The sequence below is a fragment of the Aedes albopictus genome, chromosome 3, assembly GCF_035046485.1.
Source record: "Aedes albopictus strain Foshan chromosome 3, AalbF5, whole genome shotgun sequence".
NCBI lineage: Eukaryota > Metazoa > Arthropoda > Insecta > Diptera > Culicidae > Aedes > Aedes albopictus.
The window spans coordinates 79,305,811-79,332,577 of NC_085138.1; the positions used below are offsets into that span (position 1 = coordinate 79,305,811).

Below are 26,767 nucleotides of genomic sequence, written 5' to 3' on the forward strand. Positions count from 1 at the left end.
TTATATACCCAACAAGGAATAAAAAAATAAAAAAATGGGTCATCTATAGGATTTCATGTTGAAACTCTCGATGGCACACTCCTAGAGGAATTTCTGCTGGAGCTCCTGCGGGCACTTCTAGACGAATGATAGGTGGAGCTCTTTGGGAGATTCTTGCTTGACCTTCGTGAGGGATTCCTGGTGGAACTTCTGCCGGAATTCCCAGTGAAACTTCTATAGCAATAATCGGAGGAACTCACAGAGGATTTTTTTTTTTAATTTTCACCGGAGCTGGAAAACCCCGCTGGAATAGAACAATTTTCGACAAGCCTTTCTTCAACAGGCATGAAACCTCCTCATTTCTTCATCTTTGTATTTCATAAGTAACAAGAACAACTTTCGAGTTTATTTCCAATGAGTGTGCACTCATTGGAAGCAGAGCTTAAAATTTTCATTCTCAATGAGTGAAATCAACGCGAATTTTGAAAATTCTCAACTAAGGGGTCAAAATAAAATTCATTTTGATGAATGATTTTTTTCACTTGTTCATTCGTTTTTCTGTCATTGACAATTTTCACTGAGAAACAAAACTAGATCACAGAACTCCCGATCAAACAGTTAACCACAAAACTGGGGTATGATAATTAATTGAAATACAAACCATCTGTTCCATTTGTTCATTGAGTCGAATTTTGCGTTTGTTAACAAAAATTGACCTTCACTAACACTTTTGTAACTTTTAGTAGAACATTTATACTTGAATCACTAGTAAAAAAATAACTAGTGATTCAAGAACAAAAACGGGTCTAGAGGGAAACGAGATTGCTGATGAGCTAGCCAGGAATGGATCTAATGAAAGGTTCATTGGCCCTGAGCCCTTCTGCGGGATCTCAGACTGCTCTGTAAAAATGGAACTGAACAAATATATGGTCAGTCAAATTACATCAAACTGGAATGCACTTCCCCATACGAGCCAATCCAAAAGGCTCGTAACGGTAAACCCCAAGAAAACCCAACAACTATTAGGTCTCAACAAAAGGGATCTCACCATCTACACCGGTCTAATAACTGGACACTGCCACTGCAGATGCCAACTACAAAAGATCGGAGCAATCCAAACCTCAAATTGCCGCTTCTGTGACGAGGAGAGGGAAACATCAGAACACATCCTCTGCTATTGCAGTGCACTCACTCAACGTAGGTTCAAAGTTCTCAGCAAGCCCTTTTTAGGGCCTGCTGACATATGGATCTTATCTCCCAAGGACGTGGTTGGCTTCATAAAGGTAGTCTCGCCAGAATGGGGGAGTCACATACTGTAACTCAGGATCTCTATTCATCAATAATAGATGGTCTTGAGTTCAGTCGATACCTAGGTATCTCAGTGACAAATATGTTACTGAGATAACTTGCGTACCTCACAGCAAAAGGGTATATCACAACAGTTCTAAAATCTGGACGCAGTGATCTTCACCCGACAAACGAGAGAGAAGAACAAAAATCGATTAATTTACGATGTGCAAGAAAATACTCATGACAGGGAATTGAATGAAAAAAAGAGAGACATTTAGCTGAATGTGGCTAAACACGGATGAAAAAATGAGAATGTCAATTTTTATTTTGAATTTTCGAATTGTCTGATTGGAAGTGAGATTGCTACATCTTACTTCTACTGTACAATAATTGTTGTTGTGAGAAAACTAACAAAAAAATTACAGCTCTATATATTTTAGAACTCTTTTAGAAAAATTCCTGGTGGTGATGCTAGAAGAATTTCCCAGTGCAACTTCGAGAGTAATTCCCAGTGGAACTCCTGTCGGAATTCTCTGTGGACTTTCTAGAGAAATTCTGTTTGGAAGTCCTTGATGAATTTCCATTGAATTTGCATGTTGAATTCCAAAACCAAATATATCGACGGAACTCCTGTGGGAATTCTTAGTGGAACTTCTATAAAAACATTCTGGTGAAATTCTCAGAGGCATTTAAGATGGAGCTTCTAAAGATATCTTCGGCGGAACTGCTTGAAAAACTTCAAGTAGATTTTTTAAAGGGATCCCGGTTGGAACTTCGAAAATATTTAACTCCAGTACAATTCTCAAGAATTTTGTGGGCTTCGTGGCCGTGCGGCTAGAGGCGTCAGTCAGGGTTCGACTCCCGCTCCAGTCCGAGAAAACGTTTCGTGAAACGGAAAATTCTTCATTGGGCCACTGGGTGTTATGTGTGATGTCTGTTGTCTAATGTTAGTGCTTGTTCAGTCTGTACAACCTCTAGTTGAAGGCTGTGTAGTATCTACGGAAATTCCCCGTGAAACTTTTGCAGGGATTTTCTGTTGTACCCTTAGAAGAATTTCCGGAGGAAGTCCCACAAGAATTTCTGGTGGAATATGCGAGAAGAATTCCCTGTGGGAATTCCTGGCGGAGCTCTTGGAGGAATTCCCTACGAAACTCCGGTAAAAAAATGCCTCTTTGTGATGATTTTTCACAGAGTTGGAGCCTGTTTTAATTTTGGAATCTCCAGTTTTTATTTAATTTCTCGAACACTATCATATACCCGCCGAACTGATAATTTTATGCTATGTTGCCGTAATTCTGCAGAATGACATAAGTGACATTGACAATTTTGACATCTTTTTAGTATTTATTCACCCAACTATTTATCGGTCATTCTTCTACTTTTCTTTCGCAGATGCTAGATAATGAAAAAATCTTGCATCGTAATATGGCTGAAATATCATAGTGCTATTATTTTACGAGATACATACAAAAAAGTCGAAAATTTGAATAGCACTTACGACATTCTGGTGAGCTTCTGAGTGCCTTATTTTGTTGCAGAAAGAAAATTGACGTAACACAATTGGAAAGCCTACATTTGTTGTAAATATCTAAAAGTAAAAAAATATGTATTTCTCCGGTGGTCACTCGGTGACCCCGTGCAACCAATACGGCTATTCATTTGGGGCCCCTATAATTACAACTGTAAAGGCATTCAGCATGATCATGCTGAGGGTAACGGGTTCTATTTCCGGTCGTCCTAGGAAATTTTCGAAAAGGAAATTTCCTTGTCTTCCATGGGCAAAGAGTACATATCTTCGTGCCTGTCACACAATATACACAAATCATTGGCAGAGAAAGCTCTCAGTAAATACCTGTGGAAGCGCTTATACAACACTAAGCTAAGAGGTAGCCTTTTTTCCAGTAAGGACGTTACGCCAAGAATAAGAAGGAGTAGAAGATGACGATCAATTTATTTGTGCATCACAAGAATAACATATATGAAAATCCATGAAGGTTGAACCATGTGGCGCCCAGGGGACTGTCATGGTCTTCTTGTTTTCTTACCCAGCATTAAAACTATGCTGCTGTGTTAAAAGATAGGTTGTCAGTTTGAGCCTCACGCTTGAGTCACAGTTATGTTCAAGGAGAATACATTTTACTAAGGTGGCGCAGATAAACATTGCAAACCACTGGTTGTCTCTTCCATTCTTCTGGTGTTCTTATGGAACTGAAATAGTGACGTCACTATTTTAGTTGCATAAGAACACCAGAAGAGTGGAAGAGACAACCAGTGGTTTGAAATGTTTATCTGCGCCACCTTAGTAAAATGTATTCTCCTTGAGTTATGTTGGCTACGAAAACATTGCATTGGTGGGATAGGGATGCCAATTCCTTGGTGGCGCCGGGTTTAGGAGCGAAAACTACGAAGTTCATTGTCGTTACCCAATTGACCATCTTCCGGGGAAGTGTAGAATTAGCTGCTAATGGTTAAAATACACATTAATAAAAACAAAAGAAAAAAACATCTTCCGGGATCCCTGTAACCGGTTCAGCATTGACCAGACCTGACCAGAACTCTTTTAAAATAGTCCTAAACAATATATTTCTCATTTCAGTGAAGTATGCATAGAAATAATACAATAAAATGCATAGTGTCAATAACATTTGTAGTTTTGTACATTTTCAAGTACATAAAGGGTGGTACGGTCAAATTTTGGTCATACAATTTATTATCATAACTTCAGATTTTAAAGTTTTGTACACAGAGGATTCAAAAATAAGAACACATTTTTACTGTTTTATTTATACAGGGTGTTAGGTTCCTGAGTGCAAACTTTTTAAAGGGTGATAGAGGACCATAAATGGTGAAAAAATTGTTCTACGCATATGGTCAAATCTCAACCGTTGCGTAGTTATTGAACGTTCCATGTTGTTTTTACTATTATTGCCTCGACTGGCTATAACATGAAAATGGTTAAACTTAACGCAGTTTTTGACCCTTGTTCGAAAGATTATTGAATTTTCTATCAAATGGCACCTTTGAATCGATTGGTTTAGTCAAATAACAAAGTTTGCTGGAGCAAATAGCTTAAAAGTAGTGTGTTTTAATTTGTTTTTGTTAATTTTCTTTGAAAAATGCGTAATAAATTTAAATTCTTGCTTAGGCAAATTTGTGGCCCTGTTCCACTCTACAATTCGTTCTTTGACATCAGACTTCTACCTCTTATCGTTTTCTTGCAATTTCGGCACAACTCCACCACAGGTCCGCTCCACAAGCTTGCCAAAGATAGGGTCTCTAAAGCGGCATTTTTCGGCTGAAGCAGCTTACCGGTGACCAAATCCGGATTTCTCCGGTGGTTTTCAAAGCTGGACAACAAGCTACTGATTCATGGGAGCTGTCCAAAGTTTGGGGTCAAAATCGACCACAGGATCTGATTTAGAACTTTTTTAAGGACTAAGAAAGGTTAATAGCTGTGGAAGTGCACACTTAGCTGATAAGCAAAAATCATATTGTACTTATAGTCTAAAAATGGTACTGATAAGAAATTCACTTAATGATTTCATCGTTTTTAATCAAACACTGTTCACAGAGGCAACTCGTCAACCACCCAAAAGAATCATCCGTCCACTTTTTTACAAAAGGTGCGTTTCGAATTTCCCATTTTCGATCCACGTGCACGACCTACAAACATATCTCACACCATCTCAGCGGGGCGGATTATGAATTATAAATCGTTCGTCCTCGTTGGCGAGTCCTCGTTGATTCGGTGATAAACTCCAAGTCGTCAGGAGGACGAGTTTTGCTCTGCCTGCAGCAGCTGTGTGTACCGCTCGCTTCGGCAAAGCTTGAAAACTCATCGATGCATGGATGATGGTTTTCCCGCGCACCCTACCGACCGACGTTGCCCACCGAAGAATGTCACCTTCCTAATAACATAGTTTCATATTACACTTCTGACGACAAATAAATTTTGCCTCGAGCGCAAGGCAGTTCCCTTCTTTTCTATGGAATATCCGTACCATACGAATCGGCTCTTATTCTACCAGGGAGGGATTCAAATGTGATGTTTTGATCATGTTTAGCTTGATTTTTGTCACATGGTGTAATGAAATTGTGTGTCGCTTGTTGCCACAGATCCTTATTTTTATGGAGGTGCGAAACGTATGCAACAGAAGGGGTTCCTCTGACAGTGAAGCCTTTGTATGCTGATGTTCTTGTTGTAAAGCCCAAACTGGGGCACAGCAGATTCTAAGTTTGGTGTTTTTGATACTCGCCCAAGAAAATTTGCATTACGGAAAGTGTCTGGACGCCCAGTATGGTGTTGCTGAAAACCTCCGTATTTAAGCCTTCGGCTATATGGGACCATACCGATTTCACTGTATCTCTCTAATCTTGGCATCGATGCGTAATGCACGAAAGCCAAACAGAAACCACCTCCTGATCTGGGATCAGACGATACGCGCAAGTGACACAAAATTTCCCAACTATGCGACGCTCTACAGAGCGCACAATAACGCAAAGGGGAATCTATAATCACTTCAGTAATTGTATTACGCGACAACCGACCAACAACGATAGGGAAGAGAGCGAAACAGTTATTACAAAAAGGTAGATGCCGAGTGGCGGTGGAAGGTCTTCCTCTCAGGAAGAAACAGTTTACTACCCTTCCTATGAGCATTATAAATACGCATGACGCGAATTCGATTGTTCTGGACGACTTCAAACGAACCGATACAGTGCATCGAAAAAGTATATTGACTCAATTAGCCAACAGTTTCATTGAACAATCTATCTCTACATTCTGCAATAAAAAAGGCAATCCACGAACTAAAGCGAACCTGTGTCGCTGTTACGCTTCTCTCTATAAGCGACATCCGCATTGATTTTCTAAATTTCCAGTGGGCGACCCAATGCATCATTAAGGACAAACGTCTTGAAATCCCGCTTCAAAAGTGCATGAGAACTTAAAACGCACAAATCCCAAGAAGCAAGCTTCAAACAACAGTACATTTTATTATTCTGTACTTGCTCACTTGTAATCAGCTTAAAATAAGAAGATCAAATGCGCTGGATTTGTGCTGTAATTGTTTCAAAGTTTTTGAAAACAAATGTTGTCTTGTATAAGTCATATTCATGATTCCAAAAACTAGTTTTTAATGATCTCTTATTAAAAAGTCGTATCTGAGTAAATATTTTGTCTTTTCAAACAAATCTGACATGTTGTTATCAATTTTGTTGAATATGTTCTAATAACGTTTATTTTGCCGCAATATGACAAGTCTGATTAAGTTTTATATTTGTCTTAATACAGTCATGACCCGCTGGTTGGGGGCTTAATAGTTGGGTAGCTTTTTAGTTGGGGCTCCGTTAGTTGAGCTCTCAGCCAACTAAAAAGTACCTGGATTTCATAATTCAATGTCCGAGGGGCGAGCTAATGAGTTTTTGGTTTCTTAAACTTTACTGATCGAAAAGAATTTCTATTTCAAATTTCCTAAAAAAAACAATATGTACAATTACTTCGAAACAAATGCAAAACATCGGCAATCTTTATTTTGTCGATCATTAAAAGCGTTTTGCGCTTGCATTTTGGTCCGGGTGGTTTCATAAACATTTATATTTTCACTTCACCGACTAAAAATGGGTGAAAATAATTATTTCTCGCATTGGCCATATATGTATCTTGCAAAACGTATCAGTTTTGCTCTAAATGTAAAACAAATTGAAAAAAAATATTTTTTACTTCCAACCTAAACATGATTAAATAAAAAACAATACGCACGCCCCCTTGTGCTGCTGTCACTTCACCCAACTAGCGAATCGAATTCGTTGGTTGGGTGGAGGTTGTGGCTCAACGAGCGAGTTCCGTATGTCCATCAAACATATTCTCGGTTCTCTACAGCTCAACAGACTCAATATGTTTGATAAGTCGTATAAGAGTAATATCTTCAGTCTTACTTTCCAATACTTGTTTGGGTTAAGTTCTGTCGAAACATAATAAGTTTCATTTGTTCTTATGAAGTCATATTGAGGGTTTCTGTAGTATGTATGCAAACATGTGTAACATGATGACATGTTCAGTATGTTTCATAAGTCATATATGAGTAACATATTCAGTCTGTCTTTCAATACTTGTTTTCGATTAAGTTTTTGTTAAACATAATATGTTTTGTTTGTTTACATTGAGTCATATTGATGTTTTTTCAATAAGTAAACAAACATATGTAACATAAACTAAAGTCATTATTTTTAACTAGGCTATGTTACACTACCGATCATAAAAATGTCGATATGCTGTTCAATATGTAATAAATTAAGAATAAAAACTATACTTTTACCGTGCCAATGCACTACAATTTTGATTGTATTAATTAATAAAATTTCAATTGGCTCGACGGCATACATCAATTTTATCATCCTGGAAAAACTAGTAGTGTATCATTTTTCTACATGGAAATTCTTATCGACTTTCACCGCATTTTTTTATGAAAAATTACCCATTTTACGAACCGACAACAATATTGGTAATGATATTGATTTTCACGAGGTAGTGACATTACCTCCTGTCAAATTTTCGTTTATAAAATCAGCCCAAAAATGTGAAATACATATTCTTCTTTTTCTGACGTTGTCAACACTGCACCGAAGCCTGCTTCTCAGCTTAGTGCTAGTCTACGAGCACTTCCACAGTTATTTACTTAGAGCTTCCTCTGCCAATGTCAATTTTGCATGTGTATGTCATCACTTTAAAATTTCTTCATTCGTATTCATATAAATTGTGATGGCTATATGTATGACATTGTAAAAAGAATATTCTCAATTTACATTTACAAATTTTACAGATTGGTAAGCATTAAGCTAATTTCTAATCATATCTCGAATCATTTAGCATGCCGTGTCCAAGTATGCCATTTATTTTTTCATTAATACTTTTAATATTTATAAAATATCCAGTCAAATATCCCATTTTTATCCATGATGTATGATTTTTTTGCAGGAATTAGAAATATTATTTAGGAAAACAAAGCACTTTAGGTTACACATGCTCAAGTAAAACGATGGTTTTAATTTGTTTTATTTTATTATCCTTCAAAGGTACGTGTTTATAAGGCGCATTAAATTTATCGAAGTACAAATGCCTGTTTCACCAGAAAAAATGACTCGCACCACAATTTCTGGTCATAGAAAGCCAATTTTAAGTTGAAATAGTTTAGCTGAAATAATATCGCAAGCCATATTTTGCACTTGAATAGTCTTTTTTTTCGACATTTTGAAACTTAGTTGAATACGGTTATGCAACAAACATTGATTACGCTGTAGAAAAGAAACTGAATTTTCATCCACAATTAGAAAAAGAAGACGTGTAGTTTGGTTACTGAAAGTTGTCAGAATTATGTACTGTAAAACATACTAAGAAACATTATTAAGTATGCTTTGATTCATATAGAACATGATTAGAATATCTCAAGTATGTTGCCGAAGCTCCACCTTCTGCGCTTTTTCGGTCATATATCTGTCTGAAAAACGGTTTTATTGTTATGAACCAAAACACAGTAGCTGGTCATATTGGAGTCGAAATAATTCCTATAGAACATGTTGTGTTACTTGGGCCACAGTTACTGAGAGCTTCCTCTGCCAATGACCATTTTTCATGTGTATATCGCGTGGCAAGGCACGAAGATGCTATATACCCTAGAGAGTCAAAAAAATTTCGTTTACGAATAGATCCTGGAACGATCAGAAATCCTAGAATCCTACCCGTCACCCTCAGGATGGTCATGTTGAATACCCACGCATTTATAGCTGTGGCTGCGAGGGCCCTACATTACAACTTATTCGACACAATAAAGTTTCCGTACGGATATTTGTTCAACACACTGTATGTAGGAATAACGGCGTGCCATAAGACTACGCGCTACTGCAACTTTGGATTCGGAAAACGAGAGGGGACCTCAGGACAAAACTCCGAAATCGTTAGCGTGCAATTTTTGCGTTTTTGTTGTCACCCTACTGAGTCTACTGCTCCGCTGGCTCGCATATATAATCCTGTATTATTGTCACATCAAATTCGTCCTGACAATCATCGGTGTGATGTGTCACACAGGCAGCCCGGCCTGGCGATATTTGCCGAAGGGATATTGCTGGCTACTCTTTTAATTGGCTGCCGCATAAGTTATGCACGATTTCTTAATGAAATTAGCATTAAATCTGCCTCGGGAAATGAAGGAACTAACTATAGGGAAGAAGGTGTACGGTGGAAGACGATCAGAACTTAGTGCTGAAACATGCTTTTCCAATTTTTGATTACAAGTTAAGTCCTCATCTAAGGAAGTTTGAACATAGAAGAAAATACTTGTTGAATGGAATACTAATTGAAACAACCTAACCTTTTTATTATTTTTTTTATATTATCATCAACAAATGGTTGACTGTATCAACGACGCCTAATCCTGCTTAATCTCAAAAGAACTAGCCGTTTATTTTTCAATCTTCCATGTATCATTTATATTCCTTTAAGATGAAACATCAATAAATCCGTTTTTCAATCTTACATACAAATTTTAAAGGCAAAAATCTAACAAATGATGCATCGAACCGCTCTGCATTTGTTTATCCTGTCTTTGCTCACTTGCAAAAAGAGGTAGATTATACAAATCAGATGAATATCCTAAGTAACGATCTTGATTATATTTGGTTTTATGATAGTTTTATCAAAGCATTGCATAGTCTTATAATGATCTTATCATAGTTCCTGCTGAGTACAACTATTCTTCATCAACCTATGGTTTTTAAAACATCTTCAAGACATTTCTGAGCCTATTCTGATACGTTCAGTTGCTATACCATCCTTTTTTATTCTTCAATCACTTAACCTAATTTACAGCTATTTTGTCTAGGACACTGCGTGAGCGATTCCAATTGGAAACTGTACTTAAACTTGGTCTCCTAAATGTATTCTATTTCAATTATACTACATCGAACTGGTTGCCGTTGCGCTGCTTTCACTTTCTACCATAATGGTAGAATGATGAGCACCAGGATGTTGCTGTGTTGGCAATTGGTTGTACCTTTTTTCCAGTCCGATTAGAGGTTCATTGTGAGTTGCCGTTCGCCGATGTCCAAATATCCGGGTCCATTTGTGCCATGGACTCAGAAGAGGGTCAGTGTCAGCTGCTCTCAGGGGGGAAAGAGCAACTGACGAAAGTGTCGGGGCTGAGATCGAACCCATGACCATCTGCTTATGAAGCAAACGTATAGCCACTACGCCACGGGCCTTGGCATATATACCATCCTTATCGGCTTCTTTATCTGCGATTCTTTCCGGAATTTTTACCAGAGTTTTTCCAGGGATTTTTCCATGGGGTAGACATGTTCTTACGATTTCTCCCGGGATATTCCCCAGAAATCCTTCCTGGAATTCCTCACGGAGCTCTCTTTGAGAATTCCTTCCGGAGCTCCTAACGGCATATTTCCTATAGTTTTCAAAAAAAAAAAACTATAATAGGTTCTTCCGATTCGCCATTGAGGTGCTCATCGTAATGCTGCCGCCACCTCTGGTCGAGAGGTGGCGGCAGCATTACGATGAGCACCTCAATGGCGACGTTGCAAGTACCGAAGGTGGTGTGGTAACAGATCTAGGAGTATGTGCACAGGACGAAAGACTTCCGGCCCCTGACCTCCAAGAGATTGAGGAGGAGGTTGGCCGGTTGAAAAACAACAAAGCCGCTGGAGCAGATCAACTACCAAGCGAGTTTCTAAAATACGGTGGAGAAGCACTGGTGAGAGCACTACACTGGGTCATTACCAAGATTTGGGAGGAGGAAGTATTACCGGAGGAATGGATGGAAGGTATCGTGTGTCTCATCTACAAAAAGGGCGACAAGTTGGATTGCGGAAACTACCGCGCGATCACACTACTGAGCGCTGCCTACAAGATACTCTCTCAAATTTTATGCCGCCGTCTATCACCGATTGCAAGAGAGTTCGTGGGGCAATATCAGGCTGGACTCATGGGTGAACGCGCTACAACGGACCAGATGTTGCCATCCGCCAGGTGTTGCAGAAATGCCGCGAATACAACGTGTCCACACATCACTTGTTCATCGATTTCAAATCGGCGTATGATACAATCGATCGAGAACAGCTATGGCAGATTATGCACGAATACGGATTCCCGGATAAACTGATACGATTGATCAAGGCGACGATGGATCGAGTGATGTGCGTAGTTCGAGTACCGTAAACTGGGGGTAGTTGATCAGTGGGGTGAACCTGATCACTCAATTTCCCACGGATATCGACTTTCAAGGAAGTTACCATTGCATTTTAATGTTACGTCATTGGATTGCGAATGGTTAAAATTTAATTGTTACTTCCTTGAAAGTCCACTTCCGCGAGTAATTGAGTGATCAGGTTCACCCCACTGATCAACTACACCCCAGTTTATGGTATCAGGGACACTCTCGAGTCCCTTCGAATCTCGCAGAGGGTTACGGTAAGGTGATGGTCTTTCGTGTTGTTCAACATTACTTTAGAGGGTGTAATTTGGAGAGCGGGGATAAACACGAGTGGAACGATTTTCAAGTCTGTTCAGCTGCTTGGTTTCGCTGGAGATATTGATGTTATTGCTCGTAAAATTGAGACGATGGCGGAAACGTACATCCGACTAAAGAGTGAAGCCAGGCGAATCGGATTAGTCATTAAAGTGTTGAAGACAAAGTACATGATGGCAAAGGGCTCCAGGGAGGAATCACCGCGCCCGCCACCCCGAATTTATATCGACGGTGATAAAATCGAGGCGGTTGAAGAAATCGTGTACTTGGGCTCACTGGTGACCGCCGACAACGACACCAGCAGAGAAATTCAGAGGTGCATTGTGGCAGGAAATCGTGCTTACTTTGGACTCCGCAGAACTCTACGATCGAATAAAGTTCGCCGTCACACGAAGTCAACTATCTACAAAACGCTGATTAGACCGGTAGTCCTCTATGAGCAGGAAACATGGACCCTACGTGCAGAGGACCAACGCGCCCTTGGAGTTTTCAAACGGAAGGTGTTGCGTACCATCTACGGCGGAGTGCAGATGGAAGACGGGACTTGGAGAAGGCGAATGAACCACGAGCTGCATCAGCTGCTGAGAGAACCAACCATCGTCCATACCGCGAAAATCGGGAGGCTACGGTGGGCGGGTCACGTCATCAGGATGTCGGATAGCAACCCGACTAAAATGGTTCTCGAGAGTCATCCGACCGGTACAAGAAGACGTGGAGCGCAGCGAGCTAGGTGGGTCGACCAAGTGGAGGACGATCTGCGAACCCTACGCAGAGTGCGGAACTGGAGACAAACTGCCATGGACCGAGTGGAATGGAGGCTACTATGTACAGCAGAGGCCACCCCGGGCCTTAGCCTGATTGGTAAGGTAAAGGTTCTTCCGATGTTCTTGCTAAGACACATGTAGGAATTTTCTCGGAGATGCACTTGGGATTTTCTCGTAATTCCACCAGCAGTTCCATTAGTAGGTGGTACAATAAAAGTATACATATACTGCAAGAGCATACACATTACACAGTGTTATGTTTCTATTACATTATATGGTCCAGAATCTGAAATTACCATCTTATGTAGCAACAGATCATTATGATCCGTCGAACGTGTTTAGCAGGAAAAATATTAACTCCTAAACTTTTAGTCATAGCTATATGCTGTCTTCGGGCAAGTTTCTTCATATTGTTTGAACATTTTTGTTTCAATCATGTGCAAAGTTCTGTATCCTCAATTTAAAAAGTTATTCATGGTTTGCTTAAAAAAATGGCTTATTTTTTGAAACTCAATATCTCAGAATGGCACTAGCCGATTTAAAATCTTTTAGTCTTGTTCAAAAGATCTTATTCTTATCTTTCAATGATGAAAAAACTGAAAATTTGTTTTTCGTTAAGACGTTTAAATATAGAATTTTGAATAGTGGAGCGGACCTGGTGTGATGGTTAGAACACTTGACTATCACGCCGAGGACCTGGGATCGAATCCCACTCCCGACAAACTCGCAAAATGTGAGTTTTTCCTTCGGAAGGGAAGTAAAGTGTGGGTCCTGAGATGAACTAGCCAAGGGCTAAAAATCTCGTTAATACAGATAAAAAAAAAATTGAATAGAAAAGGTTCTTGGTACGAAAATATAAAAGATACGAGTTTGTTGTCTTCGACAAAAATGTGTGATATTAAAAGTATATAAAGTTCTTGTACCAACTTTTCGAACCCTCTAAGCAGAATACCCTCTTCGAATGAGTGTAATCAGTTTCGTATCTTTTAATTAAATAGTGGATAACTGACACTGAGGAAGATTACAAGTGGTAGTCGAAATACGCGTATCTGTCAAAGGATAAGCAACATAGGGCGGAATTAAAAGGTACGAAACTGATTACACTCATTCGAAGTATATAAAGTGTTCAGAATAAAGTATTCCGAAAAAAACTTTTGGAAGAAAGTCGTATCTTCGAAGGAATTTTAGTTCCTGGTCGAATGACCTGTTATTTAGCTACCATTGTTACTTGGAAAGTCCTTGGAGAAACCCCTGGAAGAACAACCGATAGAATTACTGCTAGAATTCCAAGAAGATGGCCTGGAAGGATCATAGCAAAAAAAAGTCAGAAGGATGCTGTACAAGAATTCCTAGAAATTTGTGAAGTATCGCAAGTTAGAATTTCTGGAGGAGTCCTAGCAAAAATAGCTGGAAAACCGCAGAAAGATTTGCTTGAGGAATCCCAGCTGGAATTTCTGAAGGAAGCTCACGAGGAGTTCCTGGAGGAATCCCATGAAAATCACTGGTTTAAATCTCTGATGGAATTTCTAGAGGAAGCACCGGAGGTGAAAATTTCTAGAGGAGCTGGTAAAACCGCAGTTGTAATTGTTCGATGGCTCTCAACTGGTATTCCTAGATAAAATTTCTGCAGATGTTTAATTGAGGAAGTGCCAGATGAACTTCTTGAATGATTCATGGAAGATTGTCCTAAATGGTCCACCCAAGAGTTTTTGAAGGAATTTCTGATGACATCCTAGTAAGAATGGCTGTAGCAATCTCTACAGGAATTTTTTGAGAAACCCCATCAAGTATGCCGGGGAAATTCTAAGAGAACACCTAAATTCCTGGAGAAATACCTACATACAGTTCTCCTTGAAAGAATCGATAGAGGAATTCTGGTGAAATATATCTTCTTTTTCTTTTAATGGCTCTACGTCCGCAATGGGACTTGGCTAGCCTCGCTTCAACTTAGTGTTCTTTGAGCACTTCCACAGTTATTAATTGAAGGGCTCTCTTTGACTGCTATTGCATGAATTTGTATATTGTGAGGCAAGTACAATGATACACTATGCCCAGGGAGTCGAGAAAATTTTCCCGACCGGAACGGGAATCGAACCCGCCGTCTCCGGATTGGCGATCCAAAGCCTTAACCACTAGGCTAACTGGAGACATCTCAGGAAGATTTCTCGAAAGTATTGCAGCAAGTAAGTACAGGGGATGGCCAAAATGTTTGAGATAGGCAACTTTTTTTCTCCCACAAAAAAATTCAACATGCGGTATTTTTTCATAGAGTGCATCAAAAAATCTCAAATTTTGACTGTTTGTCAACCTATTATATGTGCATCATTGGTACAAATTTGGGCTTGATTGATTAATTTTTCGCGAAGTTAGAACCGTTCGGGTAAAACACTATTTTTTAGACAACCATTTTTTGAACTGTCATATCTCGGAAACCAGTGAACCGAATTGAATGATTTTTTTAACGTTTATCAACAATATATTGATACCTAATACGTCGACGGGCTTGGTGGTCTAGTGGCTACCGCTTCTGATTCGTATGCAGAAGGTCATGGGTTCAATCCCTGGCCCGTCCTTTTCATCCTACTTTGTATCTTTCTATCCACTTTCTCTCGCTCTCTCTTCTCTACATATACAACTCATGTATATTCATATGTTCATAGCCATCGCTAGAACCAGAAACGAATTGAAAAAAGTCATTTCCCTCCCTTCCAACTTCCACTCACAGCACAGTGTATATATAACGCCTATAAGTTATGCAACCAAAGCGTGCTGTGCCGCTTGACCTTATTCACCTTATTCACCACACAATCTATCACGAACACTATAAATAACCCTATCCATGGATCGCATCACCGACCCAACGGTGACTCCCAGATCTCCGTGCGGGTTGTGGGGACGCAGAGTGCTCTCGGTCTCCAGTAGCAACAACCAGTACACTCTAACATTCCTTTCCCTTCCCAGCTGACTATAAGGAGGCCGGCGCCGTTATTGATCAAATATGCATGAGCTGCTAAAATTGCACTTTGAGAATAAGCGGAATGTCCCAGCCCTTATTCAGTTGGATCTCAGTGCAATTGGTACCAGTTCAGATCAATCACGGAGGAGCAACCATTGACATGTATAGTCAGAATTGATCGTTGATCAATATATTGATACCTAATACGACGTTATAAAATGTAATATTTTCTCACGGCGAATTAAGTTATACCGGGTTGAAATTTTTACCCATATAGAGAAAAATAAGTAAAATTTACAGTACCACACAAAAATTTCTTCTTTCGTGTTCTTCTTTCAATTTAAATAGGCTCTAATATATCTGATTAGAAATAATTTGAGAACAGAAGTAGAAAATCTTTGGATATCAACACTAAAATTTATTGACATTGATGTATAAAAATTACATTTTTTCGAGAAAAATCCAAAAAGTGTCAATGCATGATAACTTTTTTCAACGTTTAAAAAGTACCTATGTTTTAATGGTTTGTCAAGCATTTACACATTGTTAGTGTACATTCAAAATTTCATTCAATTCGGTTCACTGGGTTCCGAGATATGACAGCTCAAAAATGAGTTGTCTAAAAAAAGGTGTTTTACCCGAACGGTTCTAACTTTGCGAAAAATTAATCAATCGAGCCCAAATTTATACCAATGATGCACATATAATAGGCTGACAAACAGTCAAAATTTGAGATTTTTTGATGCACTCTATGAAAAGTTATAGCATGTTGAACTTTTTAGTGAGAGAAAAAAAAGTTGCCTATCCCAAACATTTTGGCCATCCCCTGTATGTCAGAAGAAATCCCTAGAAGTATTCCTGCAAGTATCACAGTTAGAATTTCTGGAGAAGCTCTATTAGGAATTGCTTGAGGAATCCATGATGGATTTCATGGAGGAAAGCCATGGAGAAATCCAACGAGGAATTTCTGGATAAAATTATAGGAGGAAGTCCTGCATAAATCCTTGAAGAAAACCCTAGAAGAATTACCGAAGAGATTTCTGGATAAAATCCAGGAAGATTGCCCGGAAGAATCCCAGTAAGAATGCTTGAAGAAATATCGAGAGGAATCTAGTGGAATTCCTGAAGGTAGCACAGTTAGAACTTCTGGGGAAGCTCTAGGAGAAATTGCTGAAAGAACTGCAGCAGGCGTCGCATGGGGAATCCCAGCTAGAATTCACGGAGGAATACCAATGGGAGCCTCTTGAAGAATTTGTGGAAGAATCCCTGGGCAAAATTTCTGAAAGAATTCATGGAATCACCGGAGAAACTTTAGGAAGGGTCCCATAAGGATTGTCTTGAATGATCCCAATAGAAATTTCCCGAAAAATCCCTAGAAGAATTCCGAGCAGTATTATAGTAAGAATTTCTAGAGAAATCCTAAGAGAAATTGCTGGAGGAGACTCTGCAGAAATGTCCAGGAATGCCTGGCGGAATCTCAAGCGAAGTTCATTGATGAAATATCAGGAGGAATCCTTAAAGAAATACCTAGAGAAATCTCTGGAAGAATCGATAGAGGTATTCCTAGAGGAATTATTAGAGGAGTCCCAGAAAGAACCGCAGGAACAAATGTTTAGAATAACGCAAAAACAGCTCAGAATGATGTCAGTAACGGAACGGATAAACACAATTTTACTCACATTTCTTAGTGCTTACTTTTATCCAACTACTACCGTAAACCGGTGTCAAATTCATCTCCGGGTCGAAACTGATCAGACGATTTTCCGTAAGGTTGGGCATACTTATAATAGTATCTTTATGAATGCCATTGATTGCTCCAAGTATCTCTGGCAAACTTTCTTTCTTGATGATGCTAAAAACATCATCAACGTACCTCCACCAACGCTTAGGTAACAAATCTTTCTTTTTCAAAATGTTCTCAATATTTGCTATGAACAATTCGTCCAGAAAAGGAGACAATGGATTACCCATTGGTGCTCCTTTTGTTTGTTTGTAAAAATTCCCTCCGAAACTGAAATAGTTTTCTACCATGCAAAGTCGTGTCAATTTAATATAGCTACGAACTTTGTTTTTCCAATTTGACTCCTCATACTGGCTAAGGCTGTGACCATAGTGGGTAAGGTGAGATGCGATCGGATGCGATAAGTTATGAGATGAGAAGAGGGATGTTTGATAGGCCATAGTGCATGAGGTTTTCAATGAGGGTGCGCATGTTGTTTTCACATCCTTTTTCGCCTATTTCGTGCGCATCAACGACTCGCGTGATTTGATCGATGCAGTCGCTTGTATGTTGAAGCGCTTCTTTGGATTTATTATTTATTTATTTGTTCAACATCATTAAGATAAGACATAATCAACAATAGTACGCCACAATACTCGGTTTGTGGCTGCCGCTCTCCATCCTCGGTCGCGCCCAATGCTCGCCAAGTCACGCTCCACCTGGTCCGCCCATCGTGCTCTCTGCGCTCCACGCCTTCTTGTGCCAACCGGATCCGTTGCAAACACCAGCTTTGCAGGGTTGTTGTCCGGCATTCTTGCAACATGCCCTGCCCAACGTATCCTTCCGGCTTTGGCCACCTTCTGGATGCTGGGTTCGCCGTAAAGTGCAGCGAGCTCGTAATTCATCCTTCTCCGCCACACACCGTTCTCCTGCACACCGCCGAAGATCGTTCTTAGCACGCGTCGCTCGAAAACTCCGAGTGCTTGTAGGTCCTCCTCGAGCATGGTCCATGTCTCGTGCCCGTAGAGGATCACCGGTCTTATTAGCGTTTTGTACATGGTGCATTTGGTACGTGGGTGAATCTTTTTCGACTGCAGTTTCTTCTGGAGCCCGTAGTAGGCCCGACTTCCGCTGATGATGCGCCTCCGAATTTCTCGGCTCACGTTGTTGTCAGCCGTCAGTAAGGATCCGAGGTAGACGAATTCCTCCACCACCTCGAAAGTATCCCCGTCTATCGTAACATTACTACCCAGACGGATCCGGTCGTTTTCGGTTCCGCCTACCAGCATGTACTTTGTTTTTGAGGCATTCACCACCAGTCCGACCTTTGCTGCTTCGCGTTTCAGGCGGGTGTACAGTTCTGCCACCGTTCCAAATGTTCTAGCGATAATGTCCATGTCGTCCGCGAAGCACACAAATTGACCGGATTTTGTGAAAATCGTTCCCCGGCTGTTGAGCCCGGCTCGTCGCATCACACCTTCCAGCGCGATGTTGAAGAGTAGACATGAGAGTCCGTCACCTTGTCGCAGTCCCCGGCGAGAAACGAATGAACTGGATAGTTCACCCGAAACCTTTATGCAGTTTTGCACACCGTCCATCGTTGCTTTAATCAGTCTAGTCAGCTTCCCAGGAAAGCCGTTTTCGTCCATGATTCTCCATAGCTCTGCGCGGTTGATATTGTCGTATGCCGCCTAGAAGTCGATGAACAGGTGATGCGTTGGGACCTGGTATTCACGGCATTTCTGGAGGATTTGCCGTACGGTAAAGATCTGGTCCGTTGTCGACCGGCCGTCGATGAAGCCGGCTTGATAACTTCCCACGAACTCATTTGTTTTAGGTGACAGACGACGGAAGATGATCTGGGATAGCACTTTGTAGGCAGCATTCAAAATAGTGATCGCCCTGAAGTTCTCACATTCCAAATGGTCGCCTTTCTTGTGAATGGGGCAGATTACCCCTTCCTTCCACTCCTCCGGTAGCTGTTCGGTTTCCCAGATCCTGACTATCAGCCGATGCAGACAGGTGGCCAACTTTTCTGGGCCCATCTTGATGAGTTCAGCTGCGATACCATCCTTACCAGCTGCTTTGTTGGTTTTGAGCTGGTGAATGGCATCATTAACTTCCCTCAGCGTGGGAGTTGGTTCATTTCCGTCCTCCGCTGCACTGGCGTCGTCGTTCCTTCCGTTGCCGTGGGCTCCCGTGCCTACGTTCTCCACGCCGTTCAGGTGCTGATCGAAGTGCTGCTTCCACCTTTCGATCACCTCACGTCCGTCCGTCAAGAGGCCTCCGTCTTTATCCCTGCATATTTCGGCTCGCGGCACGAAGCCGTTGCGGGATGCGTTGAGCTTCTGATAGAACTTCCGTGTTTCTTGGGATCGGCACAGCAGTTCCATTTCTTCACACTCCGCTTCTTCCAGGTGGCGCTTTTTCTCCCGAAAGAGGCGGGTCTGCTGTTTCCGCTTCTGTTTGTAACGTTCCACGTTCTGACGAGTCCCTTGCTGCAGCATTACCGCCCTCGCTGCATTCTTCTCCTCCAAAACCGTTCTGCACTCTTCGTCGAACCATTCGTTCCGTCGATTCCGTTCCACGTACCCGATGGTGCTCTCGGCTGCGTCGTTGATGGCTGCTTGCACTGTACTCCAGCAGTCCTCTAGAGGGGCCTCATCGAGCTCGCCCTCGTCTGGCAACGCGGCTTCGAGATTCTGCGCGTATGCTGAGGCGACATCCGGTTGCTTCAGTCGCTCTAGGTTGTACCGTGGCGGTCGCCGGTACCGTACATTGCTGATGACGGAGAGTTTTGGGCGCAGTTTGACCATCACCAGATAGTGGTCGGAGTCGATGTTGGCGCCACGATAGGTCCTGACGTCGATAATGTCGGAGAAGTGCCGTCCGTCAATCAGAACGTGGTCGATTTGAGATTCTGTCTGCTGTGGTGATCTCCAGGTGTAACGATAAGGGAGGCTGTGTTGGAAAAAGGTGCTACGTATGGCCATATTTTTGGAGGCGGCGAAATCAATGAGTCGTAGGCCGTTTTCGTTCGTTTGCTGGTGGGCGCTGAACTTACCAATCGTCGGTCTGAATTCCTCCTCCTGGCCTACCTGAGCGTTCAAATCTCCTATGATGATCTTGACGTCGTGGCTTGGGCAGCGATCGTACTCGCGTTCGAGCTGCGCGTAAAATGCGTCCTTGTCATCATCAGTACTTCCGGAGTGTGGGCTGTGCACGTTTATTATGCTGAAGTTGAAGAATCGGCCCTTGATCCTCAACCTGCACATTCTTTCGTCGATCGGCCACCAACCGATCACGCGCCTCTGCATATCACCCATCACGATAAAAGCTGTTCCCAGCTCGCGTGTGTTGCCGCAGCTCTGGTAAATGGTATGATTACCTCTAAACGTTCGCACCATGGATCCTGTCCAACACACCTCCTGCAGCGCTACGATGCCGAACCCGCGGTCCTTCAGTAGATCGGCGAGTATGCGGGTGCTCCCAATGAAGTTGAGAGATCGGCAGTTCCACGTACCGAGTTTCCAATCGCAAGTCCTTTTTGTTCGCTGGGGTCGTTGCCGTTGGTCTCGGTTCGTATTATTCTGTTGCTGATTTTCCGTTACAATGGTTTTTTACGGCTGGCTCGTAGGGCCTGACACCAACCCCCTACTTTCCGGAGGACCATAGTGCACAGTTGAGCTTAGAGTCCTTCCCTGGCACTCGGACGTAGATCAGCCGCCCCTAACATGGGGATCAGACGCTGTTGTGAGCCGCTCCTCCTGGAGAACAGACGCTCAGGTTTACCGAGCGGAGGTTTGGATGTGGGTAGTGAAATGATCGTTTCATCTATAAGAGCGGAAAGATAAAATGCACCCGCTTTTTGTTTATTTTATTTTGTTTTTGTTTTTTTTATGCTATAACTTAGTTAGTTTTGATCCTGTTGCAATAGCGAAAACCGACCAGTTCAAACAAATCTGGTGTAACTGTGCAAGATTGAGATTATTGAATTAATAATTTGATAAAAGAATGTATAAAATGTAATTATATCTACGTGAGCGATGTCTTTATATACCGCCGTTAGGGGTGAGGATGGGTAAAAAAGGACACTCAAAGATTGATTGTAAAATATCAAATGCAATTGTAGTCGGAATAACTTTTTATTTGGTATGTATACTCTTCTATGTGGTAATGATAGTTTAGCAATAAAGTATCACCACCGACGAAGATAAATTCGTCTGTCGTATCACATTATATGAATTGCTTACTTAATTACAAATTTTCGGGTATAGGTTTTTTTATTACAAAATTTTCGGCGACATCTACGAGAAAAGATGTCTCTAATAAGTACACAATATTCATCATATATTAGATAAAAGAGTATTAATCGAAATCGATGTCACACTCTTTTCGTTACCGAGTTGAATACCAAAAAACCTTAAACTTTCTAATTTGCACATGAATAGCATGCACTGAACAAACGACCATATCAAATATTGATCACTTGATTTAAATCCCGAACAGAGAAAATAAAATATTTTCTTATACACATATAATAACAAAATTATGCTGTAAAAACTTAAACGATTTGATGGGATACTATTTTATATGCAATGAAATATGTTATTTTACATGGCGATCGATAGACAGTATGATAAATTTTTATTACGTTTGGTCCATCAAAATGCAAGTCATGTGAAAAAGTATTGAGTTATATTTAAAAACAACAACATATCAACGCAATTTATATTACCTAATAGCATTCCCAACACCTTAAATCCGCATTGCTTTACATACACAACGAGCGCAATCATAAAATCCATACCAGACAAGCGTTCTCTTGCGTTCACATGCGTTGAAGCAGCTCCATCGCATCTCCCCACTCATCGCAACTCATCTACTATGTACGGTTTATGCGTTCTACATATAGTTTCCACAGAGTGTGCTTTGACGATCTCTTATCTCTTTGCATCGCACCTTACCCACTATGTGCTCAACGTAAGAAGCCAATCCTCCAAAAGATTAATAGCTTCTTTTACCGGCACACTTGGGAATAAAGCAGTGACGTCAAACGAAACCATGATTTCATCGTCTTGAATATCACCAGAGACTTGCAGTTGACTTGCAAACTTCTGAGTATTATTCACCGAACGACTCTCAAAAGCTTTTGGCATGGATTGGAATTCTTTCACCAGCCATTTTGCAAGTTTATGGGGACCCTTCCGCTGAAATAATCTCTCTCATTTCGTTGCCCGGTTTATGTATTTTAGGTAGACCTTTGATTCTAGGCACAACTGGATTTGATACTTTGAGACGACTAGTGTTGTCCCCAATGATTGCCTTACATTCTTTAATCGTTTTATCTACATGTCTCACCATTCCAGGGAGTGGATCGACCCTTAACTGCCTATAGGGGCCAGTAGTTATTTTTTCGTTCATTTTGTTATCATAGTCCTCTTTGTCCAAAATAACTACTGCATTCCCCTTATCCGCTTTTACATAATTTACCTCTTTTTCTTTAAGCTCCCTCAAAATCTTAACCTCCTTGTTGTTTCCTCTTTCTACTTGACCTCGGTTAACCTCTATTACCTCTTCTGTAATATTTCTTGCCGTTTCTTGTAACTGTGCGGGTATTGTTTGTGTGATGGCAGTCTCAACATCAATGATAGCCTGCTCCACATCTGGTTTAGTAGTAACCGCATATGCTAATCCCTTATTGAGAAGCGTCAATTGTTCTTCTGAGAACTGTTGCGTCGAACGATTAACCACAAAACCCTCAATGGAGTGTACCTTCGGAGATGTTTTGCCTACTATATTTTGTGTGCTACTCTTATTTTTCAAATTCTGGATCTTTTTCGTAAGTATATCCTTCTTTCTTCGTGCCTCACATTCCTCTGCTTCTTTAACCTTGGTAAGAAAGAGGGGAAATTCCCAAGTATATTATTTTGCCAATTTTAAATGTAAATTATAACATTGTAACGTCAGCAAGTCCAATTTTGAGTAAAGCTTCTTGATACTAGATTTATAAACTCAGATTCCATCTTCTTTATAATACCTTGTGGAATCTGTCCTCTAACCTTAATCTTATGGCTTACTGAAGTAAGACTAAGTTTTCGGTATTCACTAAGGAATGCTATGTCCTTTTTCAACTCTGCAGGAATTCAAGAGTTGTTGATGGAATTCCTTCAAAAATATCCCCTGTAATATCTCAAATGATTTTTTCAAGGGAACTTAAGAAGTCACGGTGTGCCAAAAACCGTTATTAACAAATAAAAATGTCCACTCAAATGGTACCCGGCTTTCCAAAGATATACTACTCTAGTGTCTCCTCTGAAAATTTGAAAATGTTTCATCGAGGGAAACTAAAGTTTTTGTGATTTGAAGTTTTTGAGCTATTTCTATAGGATTTTCTTATATGAGTAAATATGTACGCACGATGTGCCTGATAACGCTATTAACAAATAAAAATGTACTCTAAACTCATACCCGGCGTTCGAAAGATATACTATTCTAGTATCACCTCCGAAAATTTGGAAATGTTTTATCGAGGGAAACCAAAGTTTTTACTGTTTGAAGATTTTCCTATATTTTCATAGAATAAGCTTATATATGGTAATATTGTCATAGGATGTTTCATTGGCTCTTCAAATAATAAACTGATACATATTAATAAGTTTCACAAACACCATTCTAAAGATAGAACATTCAAACAACTTCTCTGAAAATTTGACAACATTTCATTAAAACGATCGCAAATTACAGTGGTTTGAAAATATAAGATATGGTAAAGTATATTGAAAATGTAGTAACTTCTTAGAATATTATTTCAATTTCTCATGTTAATCATTCCTCGCAATGAATATACATTTTGTAGCTCATCTAAAACTTTGATTATATATCACATTTTTTGCAATAATATTACAAAACTCAGTAGGTGTTTTACGTGTTTATAAATAAAGCGGTAGTAATAAAGCATATCTCCAATGAAACTGAAATTTACAGCTTAAAATTGCTAATACTGATGATCATTCAAATGTAAAATTTCTAAATTTACGGAAGACACGTTAGTAACATGACGTATGAAAGCTGCGTAGTAAAACGATTGGCATTTAGGTTTACTTGAAAAGCTTCAATATCTTAAACACTTCACCAACGATTGACAAAGCTTCCTAGGAATACCAAAACATTGGGCTGTTAACTCAGTTAAACTGTCGTTTCACCATCAAACGTTTTCAAATTCACCGACAAGATATCGATGTATTTATAACGTGCATAAAACAAAAAAAACAAACCGGTGCCAAACACTTAGAAAGTTTATGTAATCAACGCTCACGGCGTGCCACATTTTTATTTGTATTCGAGTAGCAGGTAGAACTATGAAATATTAATTAAATTCTTAAACTACGGCAATTGACATTCCTCTCAATGAAATGTTGCCAAATGTGGAGCGGACCTGTGTGATGGTTAGAACACTTGACTATCACGCCGAGGACCTGAGATCGAATCCTACTCCCGACAAACTCACAAAATTTGAGTTCTTCCTTCTTATTGCTTATTTGAGTTCTTATTCTTATTGCGATTCTTCCTAGGATTCCTTCAAGAATGTCTGCTGAAAGCTCATCAGCAATTACTTCTGGTGCCCCCAAGTATTCATGTTTACCCAGTGCTTTTTGATGATGTTTCTTAGACATTTCTCCAGGATTAGTTTTTAAAATTTCTCCAGAATCTTCTATGATATCCCCCAGGGAATCCTCCAGAGAATTTGCTAGGGATTCTTCCAGGATTTCTTAACAATTCTAATAAAAATGTCTCCGGGGATTCGTTCAAAGATTCCTTGAGGAATCATCTAAAATGCAATCAGAGGCGGACAATATCGTGTCATCACTGTGTTGTAGAAACAAACTCAGAAGAACACCAATGTATGCGGGGGTCATACACAGTATTAGGAACAATGTTATGTTTTATCATTTTGATTTTAACCTCGGCTTAGACATTTGGAATTCCTTTTATCACTATAAGCAATAATATAGCGTTGGAAAATAAAGAAACATTGCAAATTCATTTTGGACGTTTGGAATTAGGAGCATTCTTAAGGTCACGGTATCAGGGCATGGCACGGTACCTATCATGTGTTCAATTATTCAAACTATTAATCATAGTCACTATGACTATGTGATAAAGTTAAAAAATCGTCAGATTAGTAATAGTTTGCAAATAACTTCAAGGAAATGCTTTTAACACATTAGTCTTACAGTGGACACCATCTTCAGTTTTAAATTTTCTTTTTTCAACTCAGTCATTTGAAATGCAACGCAAAAACGCTTACCGCTCCCTTTTTCGTGTTTGGATACATATTTTTGGACGTTTGTTCGCTCTGTTAAATTGCTTCACACTCCACAAAGTAAGTTCAGCTAACGTCGAACAAAACTTTCCTCCCACAATCAATAGTTGTTTTCTTCCTTATAGTCGCATTCACAAAAGACAAGATTAACTACTGGACTAACGGACCGCATAGTACACTGTTTATCTCGTATTGATTTTTCTAACACCACCCGCTACGGGTTTCACACACTGGAGCAATTTATGATATAAAGTTTCCGCAACTGAATAGATCTAGTTCTCCAAAGCCTCGGCAACACTGTGCCAACTAATTGTCTTATTCCATTATTGATATCGCCAGCCCTGATTTCACACACCTGTCCGCAATTAGAAGCTTCTTGGTGTCGTCGTCTACTAACTATAGCCAGCTCCAGGATCTGTGGGATACTTACCACACGGTCGCTTTCGCCACCGGTGATTGCTGCTGGCAGAATCGAAGCCATTTCCACTATCGTTGACCACTGGTTGAGAATATTCCACAGAAATAGCGCAATTGTTGGGTTGATCGGGATACCTCTTCTCACGCACTTCACACGACCGGGAATGTGAGACAAGTATCGCGGATCTTGGAGTCTGCAATGCAACTACTTCCCCGCCCAGATCAACGAAACGCTTTTTATACTGTACGCACTTTCTTTGTTCTATCCTTGCAGTTTCTAAGGTAGTCCTGCAAGGAATATTTTTCCATTAGGCTATGAGTCAAACATGTCGCGAGAAATCGATCGGTTCCAATGCGGAGCCTTCTAGAGCAGATAGACTAATGTCCTGATGAGGCACGCTCGCTACACTAAGCACACGAGCTTGAATCCTTAACGGTTGACTAGCAACCGTTGGCCGTAAAACAAAAAGGTGCAAGTGAACTTGCGAATCACCGTTGCAGCGCGTGCTCCATATGAGCTATGTAGCTTTATCGTTTATGTCGTGTCTCGCCCCACGCGGAACAACCTGTTCTACGGAATGCTTCCTTTTGTGAGCTTTCATTCATCGTGACTATTATGTATGTATGCTCCTACAACGGAAACGATGGACACGCAAATGCAATGCTATGCTGTTGTTCGATTGTAACATACAGGTTACCTATACGTAAGTGTCTGGGAATGTAGAATTATGCAAAACAGGATATTGAACTTTGCACTCTAGTTTACTCATTTGAGCTAAAAGT

At 40.4% G+C, this 26,767-nt stretch overlaps 1 protein-coding gene across 4 annotated transcripts in view; it reads right to left on the reverse strand.

The window, feature by feature from the left end:
- LOC134283948 (ninjurin-2-like) overlaps positions 1-26,458 on the reverse strand; it is a 38,055-nt gene extending 11,597 nt beyond the window's left edge. For 2 of the 4 annotated variants that reach the window (XM_062856825.1, XM_062856827.1), the window contains exon 1: positions 25,998-26,389. In XM_062856825.1, the coding sequence (XP_062712809.1) occupies positions 25,998-26,048 (51 nt within the window). In that variant the 5' untranslated portion in view covers positions 26,049-26,389. Of the gene's footprint in view, positions 1-25,997 lie in introns of all 4 variants that reach the window. The other 2 variants (XM_062856824.1, XM_062856826.1) reach the window with 2 other exon arrangements.
- Positions 26,459-26,767: the final 309 nt, after the last annotated feature.